At 43.0% G+C, this 14,736-nt stretch overlaps 1 protein-coding gene across 15 annotated transcripts in view; it reads left to right on the forward strand.

The window, feature by feature from the left end:
- Window positions 1-14,736, forward strand: part of KIF1B (kinesin family member 1B) — a 1,289,105-nt gene that overhangs the window by 58,373 nt on the left and 1,215,996 nt on the right. For 14 of the 15 annotated variants that reach the window (XM_069241187.1, XM_069241189.1, XM_069241193.1 and 11 more), the window contains exon 2: window positions 12,039-12,195. In XM_069241187.1, the coding sequence (XP_069097288.1) occupies window positions 12,090-12,195 (106 nt within the window). In that variant the 5' untranslated portion in view covers window positions 12,039-12,089. The remainder of the gene's footprint in view (window positions 1-12,038; window positions 12,196-14,736) is intronic. The other variant, XM_069241182.1, reaches the window with a different exon arrangement.

Below are 14,736 nucleotides of genomic sequence, written 5' to 3' on the forward strand. Positions count from 1 at the left end.
ACAGCAGGCTCAGAGTGCTTTGCGCTCAACACTAAAAACAGCTGCATTAAAAACCAATTACAAAATGGATTCATTTGTGTGTAGAAAGCAAGTGATAGTGCTTGATTTGAGCCAGTGGTTAAAACTGGAGTTAATTTTTGAGGACAGACGCCACTTTTTTTTCCTACCCTAATTTTACTCTAGAGCAAGTGAGATAAAAACACAAAATAAGGAAAGAAGGAGGAACAGAACACAGGAAAACAGTGGCAAAAGGATAATGTAGTGATTTAAAAGAACCTGCAACAGTGAAACAAAGATACAAGGGAGTGTCTGCTAGTGCATTAAAGAAACATGAGGTGGAATAAAGACAACACAGCCGTGGTATTCAGGACTCTGACCTTCTGTAGCGCTTGCCAACGTGAGCAAAAGTTTGGGCCATAGCATATTGGCAGGTATGACATAAAATAATTAAATGTGAAAAACAATGTAATATATTAAGTGTACTTTTAAATTGTAAAGTAGTCGCCCAGGGTTCCGTGCAAATAATCGTTTGGAGACCTAAGGATACACACCAAACCACCAATAACATTAGATGTGTGAACTGTGTGTCTTCCTAGGGGTAAGCCAGTGCATGCATGATTAAGTCTCAAGCCAATGGCTGAAGGAGGCTTTTTGAAGCAAGCCAGAGGTTGAAGTAGGCAGACCCAAAGTACACGAAAAGTATAGCACAGCTAGTAGCTCTCTTTGTCAATTGTGCTGTAAAACACAGACCTAACTAACACTGTCAGTAGGCCTCGTGTTTCAGATCTGTTGGCATTGCAGTGTTTCTTTTAGTGATGCTGTGTATCATGGCTGGAGCAGAACAAAAAAAAAAAGGTTCTGAGACAGCGTCATTTTTAGGCACTCACCATGCGTGCATGTGCCTACAAAATGATTGTGGAACTTTTTTTTTCTCTGTTTGTACACCGATCTGAGTTGGACTGGTGAATAAAAAAAAAAAAAGGGAAAGAAAGAAATGATTTCCCCCCCCCCCCCTCTCTAAACCAGGTAGGGGAAGCAAAACCGAGAGCGCTGGCGGGGCTGAAGCAAGAAGTAGGGTGCGTGTGTGGGGTTGGGGATGCTGGAGCAATACTGAGGGCATGGGTGGGTGGCTGTAGCAACACGGTGGGTGCAGGTGGGGGCTGAAGCAACACAGGGTGGAAGCAACATGAAGCAAGGCCCCGCGACAGAATTAACAACCTGGGTGAAAGTGTAAATAGAGGATGGGTTGTGGCAGAAAAAGGAGGTCAAAGCGCATAGGCGAGAAAGGAACGTGGGAGAAGCACATCAGGCACACCCAACAGTGAGGGTGTGTCGGGAGAAGCACATGGGTGAGAGAGCAACACAATGCAGTGGAGGAGGGATGAGAAGTGCCTGAAGTAGACAGCTGGAAAACACATGCATTCTCTGAGAGTCGTTAGCCAAAAAGAAAAAAAGTAGTGCCTGAAAAGTAAGCAGTAGAAGGACACTAGTAATAAGCCATACACCAGGGAAGGGACAAACGCAAGAAGAGTAAGGAAAGCCTATACAAACTAACAAATAAATAGCAAGCAAAGGGGAGTGACAGTAAAACTAAACAAGAAGTAACCGATGGGTTGGGGCTAAGACCTCTCTAAACTGACAAATAGATTTTGTCGCAAACAGTCAGCATGAGCTTCCTGGTAGGCGAGACCAAAAAAGGGGGTTGAACACATCTTTACCCAGTTTTATTCTGTACTGTCTGGGCCACTAGTAGGTCAGCAGGGCCATTTTAGCTCCTGCGGACTACTGAGGTACCATGCACCTGTATGAATGCCCCACCTTAGGAGTTCCACTGCTTCCCAAAAGGGCCTTTCTGCCAGGCTGAGCCTCAGACACCTAATGTGCCCTTTTTGACTCCAGTGGTGTGTGTAAGATTAGGGGACAAGCCCCCAGTGGTAAAATGTTGGGGTGGAGGGGTGAACAGTTCAAGTCCATTCTCTGCCTCTGTCAGGAGCGAGGGAGATCCATCCAAACTAACCTCAACCATGGGAATCGTAACCTCTAAATGAGAAAGCTATTCCTGGCATGCACTTTTACCTATACGCCCCTGAATGTGACCTTCTCGTTTGCCAGACCCTGATCCTTCTGATTGCATGCGTGCTTGCTTGTGGGAATGTAAGGGTGTATGATGTGTTGGGGTTGAGGGTGTAGACCTGGACTAAAAAGGGCAGCGTCTGCTTGGGCAGTCCTAAGGCTGAAGTCTCTTGGTGATCTGTAATCACCTTCTTTGAGATGGCTGGTTGGTTCTTAACTCATATAAAGTATCCCCATTATTGGCTGCCCCCTACTCACTAAAAACTAAAGAACGCTTTTTTAAACTAAGGCTGGGCGATATGCTAACGCTGGACCTCATGCCAAAATGTAAAAAGGTATCGCAAATAGACAACCAGGAACGCTGCCTATGTCATCTGGCAGTAGAAACCCTAGTGCATGTGGTCTGTATTTGTCCAGCTTTGGCCATAGAAACAAGACAAATACTGAAGAAAGAACTAAATAAATTAGGGGTTAGATCATGTAGACAAGCTCTAATTGAAGCATTTAACCCTAGCAACACCATACTGACCATTAGGCTCGTCCAATTTCTGGAAATTTGTATCTCCCTAATCACCCTGCCAAAATGTAGTGGACAGGAACCACACCAGGGGTGTTGAATCATTTTATCACAAAACATGGGAACCACCTACTGTGAAAATGTTTTCAATTTTCCTTGCAACAAAGTTCTGTGCTTGTAGTTGGAGCTAAGTTGGGTTAACCTGCCCAACGCACTAATTATGTCTTGTTTTATGCACTATTAATGTTTTAGTGTATTAATTATGTTTTTCGTAATTCTATGTGGAAGGAATGTTTTATGGTTTTAATTAACTAATAAAATAAATACTTACTACCTTCTCTGAGATTAAAGATCTGCGCCAGGATGGGTTGGGGCACTTATGAAAAAACCTTTGTGAGCAGAACTTATTCCGAGAAGTGTAGCTCTAGTTAACTTTCCAAGAGCTGAAATGTGAGCTGCCCAGCCCCCATGGCAGGCTGCTGGGTGCGAGGTGATGGAAAGCTGTTGTGTCCCGCTGTCCTGGGCTTTGGGACCTTCAGTAGAACGGTAATGTCCAAAGTCGGACTGGCATGTAGACTAGTTTGGCAGTGCCAGAGGAGCTAGTCTGACAGGTCAGTGTGAGGACCTCCTTTTTTAGTTTTTTTTTTTTAAGCTGTTTATGGGACTGTTTTATGTTCTGGTGGTTTGTTTTTTTACTGTTGATTACCCCAGTATTGCTCGCAGTACCCACAAACGTATGCAGTCTCTCAAACTTTGCTACACACCAAAAGTAATATAGTATTAGTTAGAAATTCAGGACTCCATGATTTGGGAACATGGAACTTTTTTTTTTATTTAGGCATCTGATTTGTAAATGTGTTTTTTTTTTTTTTTTAAATAAAGATATCTGATTCATTAAAGGGAGACACTTATATTGTTGCCTGGGCCTATTTTCTGTCCCATTCCGACTGTAATGTCTGTTTGGGAGTTGGTTCTTGTGTGCACTTTACTCATGATTGCACCCCTCCATTTTGATCAGATTTTCTGCTCGTTTATAGCTACACTCAAAGAAGTTGGCTCTCTGGGGGCAGGAGTGGGACTGATATGGTAAAGCAGTCAAAAAAACAATGCGAGTTAATAAATCTGCAGTATTTCAAATGACAGCGTTATGATAAGAACCTCACTCTCACACACCTTGCATAAATAATGTTGCCATGCAAATGCCCTAGTTTCCAGTTACAGGCAAGTGTACAGGAGAGAGCATGTGAAATGTGCCGGGGGTGGTTGGGGTGGTGATGAAGGTCCAGTTTTTCACCCCCTTTGAGTCTGGACGTCTGTTGCAAACATTTTATTTTGCTAATCTTTTGGTTGCTAGAGCTCTTCTGTCCAATCTTTCGGCCCTTTTGAGTCTGGAAGTCCCAAAACCCGCAGAGGAATCCTGTAGTAGGACGCCGTGTAGCAGGCAGGCACTTCAGGTACAAGCTGGTAGCTTTGGGATACGTCGATAGAAGTATGAAGGTACAAAGAGTAGCCCTAGGGGAGCAGGATAGCTTCCCTGTCCTTGCTATGCCCCCAACTGATTCCACGCATACAGGCTCACAACCTCCAGTTTACATGCTAAGATGCTCAACATTCGAAGCATTCTCTACAGTCGGGCTGCCAGATATAAGTTTCATTGTTTAGGGCTGCTTTGGGACACAGTATGTAACAGTGCTTAATTTGTAAATAAATACGTGCTGGTGCTCAAAGCCGCCCTCTCATACGCGCGGCTGCTGCAATTAAATGTCGGAGCACAGAATACTGAGGCAGCGCAATCCTAAAGCCATCTCGGGCCTCTTTAATCGATTTACAGCCACTCCCTGCCCCTTCAGCTCACTCTTGAAGCTTTCTGCTCTCTCCCATCGTGACGCTTTTTCGTTTTACTCTTCCTCCGTCTTTCCCATGTGTCCTTTGCTCGAAGTAAATGCTTGCGGCAGAAAATTAAGTGCCGGACATCAAAAATAAGTGCTGGTGCTCCGCACCGTAAACAACAAGCACAAATTAAGCACTGGTATATAACCTGGCAAAGGTATGGACGTGCATCTTGTCTACGCATGCCCTTACAGCCACCAAGAAGCAGAGCCGCTGTTCTCTCCCGTGCCGACAGCAACATTTAGTAGTTGAATTACCATGATATGTGACTGCTGTCAACTCCCCGGAGTTGTCTTTAGGATTTTTTTTTACGGCCCGATTCTGCACTCCAGTTTTTGAATCCCTGTTTCTGGTAAGAAACGGTAAATAGTATTCCACGGCTAATGTGCCTGTTCAGTGGGACGTTCTTATTTAAATAGTCACTCTTCCTTCTGTGACTTTTTTATAGCATCACTTTGTTATTTCCACCGGATTTTAGCCATTTCGTAAACTAACTAATAGTGTTTAAGTCGGCCTCACGTGGAAAAATCTGGTACCATTAAGATGAATAATAACGTTATCTGTTTAGGGTACTGCAAGAAGACCAAGCGAACGCTAAATACATATGCAATTATTATTTCAGTGTTTGTTTTGTATAACGTAAAAAGAACAATTTAAGTCTGAAAAAACGGGAAAGCACTGTTCTTAGCAAAGGCACTGTATACACTATACAGTATCGGGCAAAACATAAGATACAAGAGGTAGGGTGTAGATGGGATCTAAGAGTAGGTAGGGCGGAAACTGAGGAGGGATAGACGGCTTCTTTACCAAGATTTGAGTGCTAGGAACCTCAGTGGTGTGAGAGAAAAGGATGGTATGGGTCTCTGCTGTAGAAAAGGAGTGTATGGGCCTGTTTGCTGAATTGTAGAATGGGTTGGCAAATCTGATCTAAAGTGGGGTGCGTCACGCTGTTGGGATATAAATCGTCTTTTATCGTCTACGTTTTCATAGTTCACACTTATAGTTGTATCCTTGTCAAGCATTCGTTCTTGGTTTTGTGAATATCACAGAACATTGCGAGTTTTGCTGCTATGTAGAGGTGAGGGAACAATTTCTAGAATGGGGTGCTGGCCAATAATGTCACCACAAAAAAGGCATAGGGGATATTTGCTGATGTTACTGCAAAAACCCAAAAATGCTTCCAGAAGAAAAACCTTTAAAGGGCACCTTTGTTGTTTACTTCTCCATCAAACTCTTTCAAGTTTTATGTGAGCGTCGTAGCTCCTACCACACCCCTTGTTCCAGCACCACTGCTGCCAGGAGGGTAGATGGTTTTTGTATAAAGTAGTAGTACTCATGATGTGACTCGATTCCACTTTGATGCAAGCCTTTGTTGAGGTGATAATATTGGTTTAAGGATGTTGTCTTTTTGAGGTGAACTGCAGCATGTCGCGTGTGTTCTTCCACTCGGGTTCTGAAAGCACCAGGATGAAATGCACTTCAACCAGATTTGTGGATAGTACAGGTTTGCGTGACTATCGAAGCCCAGCGGAAGGACCTTTATCGCTATCACGTTTTGAAAAGATTATTTCCACGTATTAATGCTGCCACGGAAACTTATATCCTGAAGCTACCCCTGGGGAATGTAGTGCTGTATAAATATAACATTAGAGGCCAGTACGAAGGAAAGAACTAAACTGACTGTTAAAGGCCCTCCACCTGAGTTAAAAGCACGTTCTAATAAAACACATATAAAATATTTTACCGGATCCTTGTGTTGATAGTTGTACTTCTTCTCAGTATATTTGAAGTACAATGTGCGGATGTCTAGCATCAAAGGACCCACCACTGGGGCCTTCCTGCATTTATCACATCTTTCAGTTACACATTTATTCGAGCAGGAAGCACCAAGCCTTATCTGTACAGCGCTTTCACTGTACAGATTAGTAAATCAGAAGATGATGTGAAGATTAGGCAGTGTGTGTCCCTAGTCCATTTGCAGTGCTATAATCCTGGACAGTTTGGGTTTGCGAGTAGGGTGTCGTACTGCGCTCTGAACGGTCCTGGTATTTACTGGTTCCTGGTGCCGACTGTTACCGCTGTCTCTTTCTGCAGTTTGCATCCCGTGGACCATGTTCAAGAGGATGCGGAAGACTCCAACGATGTGTGCTTTGTTACAGGGGCAGCCAATTAGCAGCTCCCGTTGTTGTCTCGGTCTTTATTTTATTGTGTCAACTAATTAGAATTGGTACAGATACGTAAAAGGAAGGTAAAATGACAAACCATCTCAGTGCATGGACTATTTAGTGCCATATTAATTAATTATGCGTATGTGGAAAATGCGCAGCCATTGCAAAATGAGAATAAAAGTATTTTTTAAACCCTTAATTGAGAGAATATATGTAATAATGTACCAAGAGCTTCACATAGTACAAACAAGAGCAATTTTAAAAACAAGTAAAACCATAAAAGAAACGCGTGATTCTCAAGCAACCATGATCAAGACGTGCCTGCAGCCTCCATTCGCTGTTTGATGGAAGTGAACGATAAACCTGCCAGAGCAAGGCAGTTTCATCGGGATGTCGGCAGTCGGGCAGAAATTCCAAATCTCCTTACAAGTGAACATCCCAAATTTTAAGAACAGTGGCCTCAGTAAAGTGCGTCGTGCATGAAAAAATCCCGGGCAGAAGCAAAGTAAATCAAGCATGGACGCTCTTAGAAAATCTGAAAGCTGCCGTTATTGGTGGTGCTCTGCATGTCACGTCTCCTGGCACTGCTACTGAGATTCTCGGATAGATGCTCGTTACTGCATTCTTTAAGAAAATGCAGGTCTCCCATTGGCAAGTATGCGTATTTTGTATTATTTTTCAAATAGGTACTTTGCAAAAATATAATCGGCAAACATAAATAGTATATTAAAAAAGGTGTGGCCCATACCCCTTAGCTCTGGCACATAAGTTTACTCTTTTTTCAGGCTGCTGTGCACGTAGGCACAACAGAGCACTCACTGTACAAGAGAGCCAATATCTAAGGCGGCGGACGCATAGCTCCATGCTGTGTGCACGGAAGCAAAATGTGAATGACACTACAAGAGGCCAAGAACTGAAGAAGGCTGACCGAAAAGAACCTCTCTGTGCATATGTGTATGTATTTCTGTAACATTTCCTTGGGAAAACCAGAGGCTTCCTTGATAGCTAAAGTTATTTCTAGGAAAGACCTTAAATCGCACATTACACCATAACATAAACACTGAACTACAGTTAAATAATAATAAATAAAAAAACAGTTTATCCAGACCATCCATTTGCAGTTGTAGAGAATGAAACCAGTCCATAGGTGCAGGTGATAGCTGGAAATCTCATGTTGTCCCTTCGGCCAAGTTAAAACTGGAGGAGCCAGACACTCCGAGGGAGAAGAGATAGCGCCATGCGTTTGGGATCATTTATTCCAAGGACTGAAGGAAAAATGTTCCTTCACCGTCTGTCCATTACCATTCCTCATTTTGCTGCTGAGACCAAAGGTCAAGAGATTCGCAGGGCAATCACAAGGAAACGTTGGATGAAAACAGTACACAGAAAATGAAATTAAATGGAGTTCAGGAGCTTGGTCAGACATGCGACAGTAGAGGAGAAATAACAGAGAAATTACGAACAATGCTCCAAAGCACTGATGCTTACTAAGGAAAACTTTACCAACAACCGACTGTCAGCGTCGAATGGACAAGGAGCAGGCGTAAGCAAAACGACCACTGAAACAAGAGCAGTAGTTAAGATGAAATATTAAATTCTTCATACGCGTTTGAATTCTGTCTTTACACGGAACGGGGATTTGTTTATCAATGTTCCTGCAGATTGCATTAGTATTTGAGATTGCAATTTTGAAGGAAAATAAAATGACTGTAAGACCAGGTTACCCACACATCTGCGAAAGACAAAGTAGTGTTTGAGAAAAACGGTGAGAAGTATAGACTGGGGGTGACAAACTTAGGTGGGAAGAAAACGATACAACTTCTGGACTTTGGAAATACATTTTCACTTTGTCTTCCCATACAGAATTGCAGTAGCAAAGGCTTACATAGGCAATATGTGAAGGAGAAAATCTATAATTTTTAACTTTTTTACTTAGCATTTAAATACCCCCCCAAAAAAACTTGACTCCAAAAGCTGTAGAGTACTGTACATTACATACAAAGTTGATATTGATTTTTGGCGGTATGCATAGTACAATTGAAAATATTTTACAGTAATTTGTGCTGTGCAGTATTCCTTGTCAGTGTGATTATTTAACTGAATAATATAAAGCCTTAATGCACATGACAAAAGGAAACCCTACCTGGTGGGTGTAATTGACAGTGCACAGGTTGGAGACCAGAGAGGAGTTGTGGCAACAGGGTTGTTTGGTCGAGCGTAACCATACTACTTCTTGTTTACTTTTTTTGTATACTTTTTCTGAGGACTTCCAGCTTTTTCATGTTAGTTTCAGTGTCGTTTAAAAATCCATGCTTGCTAGTAGTCAGTCACGCCTCTTTGTCCCTCCTTCTGTGTGGGAGCAGGAACCAACTACTGTATAATTACGCTGTGTCCTGTTTATCTGGTCTGTAGGAGACTTGTTTTTTTTACTTTGTTTCCTGCTCCTGTCCAGGGAAGCTTCCCTTTTCATTTGAAGAGCATTCTTCCTCTGAGCCTATCTGTAAACAAGGCTATAAATCAGGCTGTTATCTTAATAGCTTATAGCCTAGGCACTCAGGCTCTGCAATCCTTAGAGACAGTGTCCACTTCTGCTCCATACTGGGATCCCACTGGCAGCTCCATTAGTGCACCTCCGTTCACACACTCCAAGCCCTCAGCCGTGCCAGGAACCCCACACACGCTGTCTGCCACAGCACCTCTGTTCTTGCAGTCATTACACTCTGCTGCTCCATTCCTGGGTCCTCAGACACAGCTCCATCAGTGCACTGCAGTTCACACACTCCAATCCCTCAGCCATGCAAGTGCCAGGGACCTCACACATGCTGTCTGCCAGAGCACCTCAGTTCTCACCGTCAGTACACTTTGCTGCTCCAGTACTGGGACCTTGGGCGCAGCGCCATCAGTGCACCACCGGCCACACACTCGGAGTGCTCAGCCGTGCCAGTGCCAGAAAACCCCACATACACTGTCTGCCAGAGCACCTCCGTTCTTGCAGCCAGTACACTGTGCATCTCCAGTACTGGGACCTTGGGAGCAGCTCCATTGGAGTACCACATTTCACAGACTTCAAGCCCTCAGCCGTTCCAGAACCGCACACACGCTGAATGCCAGAGCATACTCTTACAGTCAGTACACTCTGCTGTTCCACTACTAGCACCTTGGGCGCAGCTCCATCAGTGCACCTCAGATCCACCCCGGAAAGCTCACTTCCATTTCTATACTGGGGCCCCGCTCACATACAGTTCGATTACAGCATCTCAATTCTAATACTCAGTCCCACTGCCAAGCCAGTACTGTACCCAAAAGAGCAAAACACAGCTGAGCGAGTGCACCTCAATTCTGACATCTAATGTCACTGTTGATGGGAACCACCACAGCGGTGCCAGAATCAGTCAATTCTAACATTCAGTGCACATTTCTTGTCAGTACTAAAGTACCCCCCCCCCCCCATTACCCCCTACCCCCCATCAGGACTCTGTGCTTCTGTGGGTCAGAGGCAATACCACTCCCATACTGGGCCCCACTCACAGCTTCACCAGGGCACCTCCAGGATAACACTCAGCAACACTGGCACCCCAATACTAGGTTCCAAACATGACACCATTAACATACCTCATTTCTTACCTTGTGTGCCAGTTACTATTCCAGTTCTGCAGCCCACATACAACTCTGTCAGCGCACCTCAACCCTAACCTGCATTGCCCCATTATTCCAATACTAGGAATTACGCGGCGCTCCGTTTCTCATTCCTTACCTGCTGCCTTTCTGTTGTTCCAGCACTGGGCCGGAGCACAGCTCTTTCTATACCCCCAATCCTGATCTGAAGAGCCCCAATATTGCTGTATTGGGGTTCAATACAACTCTGCTAATGCAGCTTTTGCAGTGCCCCCCGCTGTTCCACACTCTGACTTCTGTTTGAGGACGTGGGGGAGCCAATTAAAGCTATTGTTAGCTGCCTTCTTTATTTGGAAGGGTCTGTTTCATCTAACTCACTTCCTTCTTTCTTTTACTCTGTTTACTCTCAATGTTTACTTTCTCCCCCCACTTTTCTCTTTCCAGCTCTTAAAATCCACATGCTAATAGTTTCGCTCTTTCTTTCAACTGTTTATTTCTACTCCGCTCCCTTTTTTTCATTTCCCTCTTCCTCTTGCTACCCCCCACTTTCAAACTCGCAAAAACTTGGTCATTTCTTTTCTTGTTTCATTGCTCTTTTTTGGTTTATCAGGCATTCATTCTTTAACTATGTTTCTCTTACCTTCATTCTTTCTTTGTTTTTTTATTTGCTCTTTCCTTTGACTCGATGTGTCCTTTCACTTTATTTTATCTCTCTTCCTTCCTTCCTTTCTCTGGTGTTTTTCTTATCTTTATCTGTCATTTCACGTTTTACTATAAATCCCTCTTTTTCCCGTTTGCATGAGGAAGCCACAAGTTACTTGTCGGGACCTGAAGTGTCAGTGGTTTTCCCATTATGTGTCTGTGGGAAATGTCTCAGTACATACTTGCCCTGGTTCTTTCACTGCTTGTTTCTCTCCCCATCTCTTTTTCTTTTCTCTAGTGTTCATTTTTCTTTCTCTTCACACTTCTTTCATTATTTTTTCCTCCTTATCTTTCGTTTGCTAACTTCCTTCCCTTTTTTCTTTTGTCTCACATGTTTGATGTATTTCTTCTTAGTTGTGGTTTCATTTTCTCGTTTTTTCTTTCCCTTTTATTTCTTTGCGACCACTTTGCTTTCTTCCTTTTGTCTGTTGTATTCCTTTCGCTTCTCACTTTCTGTCCCATTTGGTTTCTCTACTGAGGCCTAGTTATCAACGAAGCAACATGTGCAGTGGCACCGGGGCCCTTAGACCTATAGACTTCACTCAACTCTAATTATTGTTGTATTTGCCTCCTGAAATTCCATTCAACCATTTTCCTTTCTCACTCCAGGGCCCTTTACACCGTTATTATGCCACTTGTTCTCTCCATCTTCACTCCAGACTCCCTCTTTTCTTTCACTCTCAAATCCGTCCCAAATCATATTTTTGTGATGGTGTTTTGAGCATTACACTCTAATGCCTGAAGTTTATTTCTGATGAAGGTTTATATGATAATTGTAGATGTTTTAAGAATAAAGGTAAATGGAAGTTCTTTAGTTAAATGCTGAGCCACTGGAATTATATGGTAGGGAAAGACGAAATTATGAGGCAGGGTTAACCAATTTATGTGGCAAGAAAAGTCCAGTTATGAATTTACAATGCCAATAGCTCTAACTCACTAAAATGCGAGACCTATTGCATTGCAAATGCTTGTTTTTTTACCTGTTTTCAGAATTGTAAATGTGAAAGGGACTGCCTTCAGTGAAATAGTCTGTCATACCTGTTTTACATAACTTAATTTTCCTTCTATTCTAGCTTAGCCGGCACCAAAGAAACTTCCGGACCTTACACTAAAGGCACACCAGGATGTCGGGGGCCTCTGTGAAGGTGGCTGTGAGGGTGCGGCCCTTCAACAGTAGAGAAACCAGTAAGGACTCCAAATGCATCATCCAGATGCAAGGCAACTCTACCAGTAAGTGTCAGCTTTTTTATCTTACTTTCTCCCCATGGGCCTTATTAATTCCCCCAAAACTCCATACTAGCACTGCTGTGATGCCACCCTCCATATCTTCTTCCAGCTTGACAGTAACAGGTTGGCGGCTATTTCCCCCTCCTAGCATGGTGATGCCTACTAGTTATAATATCTCTCTAACTGTTATGGCAAGTACTTTTGCATTTTAGTTGGCCAACTTGGATGACTTTCAGAAGAGGAACTTTATCATTCAACCCCTCTCACTTTTAGAAAGTACCGGCCAACTTGTATCATCCTCTCCTGTAGAGCTTTTCTTGGTACTTCTCTTCAACCCTTTTGAGTACCAGGTCACTTAATATCACTTTGTGTTGTGCGACCTTCAGTAGTACCCTATTCTCCTGCAATTTCTAGCCAACTTTGTAACACCTCTTGCAGTAGATACTCAGCAATACTCCTAGCCTAGTCTGTCGTTCTTTGCAGGAAAACGTTACATAGATTCCCCTCCATAAGCCACGTAAAGTGCCTGTTCCTTCTTTTTCTGCTGCTCTCTCCCATCCCAGGGGTGAATTAGTAATTGGATCCTTACCCGATTTACATCCTCCTACTTTCTTGATGCCAGCTGAGCCTCGATGGTCTCTTGAGATTGGAAGCTGCCATGGCCGACAGCAAGGCGTTGCCTGAGTGTCTGTGGTGGCAGAAATAGCGTTCAATGTTGTGCTCCGTTCCTAGTGGCATTTGAATATGTTGGATTTTGGAAATGAACGACTGTAGAGCATGATTTTCACTCGCACTTCTCAAGCCCTTTGGAGAGGCATACTTTCGCTGATTCCAGTGTTCTACTTTACAAAAGAGCCGTGAAAATAGCTATAAATGTAGACAATGAAAGAGACTGCAGATATTTTTCACACAGTGTACATTAAGTTAGCCATTATTTTGAGGGAAATAGTGGTCTTGAAAGTCTTCTGTAAGAATGTGTTTGCGAGATCGTTAGCAGCTTTGAAGCACTAAATTCTCTTATAGGAAACATTTCACTTTAGTGACTGATGCATGTGAATTGCTAACATGTTTTAGAACTCCCTGAACAAAGATTCTAAGCTACATTATGAAGAAAGTTGCTCACAAGAATACAGTGGTCAGTAGACAAACTGGGAAGGGAAAATAATGCATTTCATTACACTGTATATCACAAAACAGAATAGAGGTAGAAAGTGATGGAACCTAAACGTGTAATCTGTGCTTTGGCTTAGCTTGTGGAAGATGTCCCGGCACCGAATGAGCTCCTGGAAAAATCGGAGTTTCTTTCTATTCCAGTATGCATGTTCACAGATCTCAGAACATCTGTAACAAGACCGTCCCTATCTCTTGATCCAGAATTTGCTGCTCTCTCATTCCTCTGGGCCAGTGCTAGAATCGAAAGTGGCACACCAATTTCTCTTTGTACCTAAATTGAGCGCTTAAGTGGTGGTCTCAGAAGAGAAACGTTTTGTTTAAATATCCTTCTCTTACCTGACCCAGAGGCCATTACCTCCCACTTTTCATGAATGTGGCTGGGAGGCTACCTTTTATCTTATTGAGAGTGAACATCCTATGGCCTTCAAAGGATGGAATTTATAAATTATCTAACTGAAAAAGAAGACTGTATACTGGAACTTAAAGACTTTTTCCAGTTTGTACAAAACCACAACATGAAGGGAGCATGTACTTGTGAAAGATACACAAAGGCAGAGCTATATTTTGATGAAAATGCTTCTGCCGAAAGAGCAGGAGAACGTTGGTCAAAATGCAGTGGATGGTGGAGAAATGTGTCATGTCTGATCACCCTACATAACTGGTTTCTCAGAATCCCACTCTTTCCAAAGCGGGTTTTGTTTCTGTGAAACAGATAGTCCATGGTAGTGATACACTAAAAGTACACACTCCAGTGACCTTCTGGAGCCAGCTAAGGCTCTGCAGTCTGAAACTTACTGTACCCCCACTTCTTAATTAGATGGGGAACTACTCCATAAAACCTTGAATGACCCCAAGAGTATTTTTTCATCGAGGATTCTTGATTAAGTGACTTAGTGATAAGTAAGTCTATTTTTCTCAAGTTTAGATGATTCTGGTGTTGGTTCTCGAGACATTTACAGCCATCAACACCAGTGACTGAACTGATGACACTTAAGTTATCATTCCCATCCTGATAGAGACTTCTAACTGCAGATTCATCACCATGTGAATTTCTCAGGTGCCAGGCTGGATCCTGAAACTTTAAAAGCAATTCCTTTGCATGTCGACAGATGGCATCATCAGCTCTGTGTCTGGTCCGTTGGTTCATATTCTGATGTCAGGGCCATTATAAGATTGCCTTCTCCATGTGGTGATATCCATTCATTTTTTTCCGCGCCTTCATATGTGGATCCGGAGCTAGCTGTGTAGTCTTTTTGACAGAATTTTTCCTCAGGAATTGTTTTTTTTCCTACTCTAAATTGTGTTCAGTATGCAAATATGGGCCCTAAAACATAAATTTTCAAACCATGTCATGACTGTCAGTGACAAATA

Source organism: Pleurodeles waltl, chromosome 6, assembly GCF_031143425.1.
Source record: "Pleurodeles waltl isolate 20211129_DDA chromosome 6, aPleWal1.hap1.20221129, whole genome shotgun sequence".
Taxonomy (NCBI): Eukaryota; Metazoa; Chordata; class Amphibia; order Caudata; family Salamandridae; genus Pleurodeles; species Pleurodeles waltl.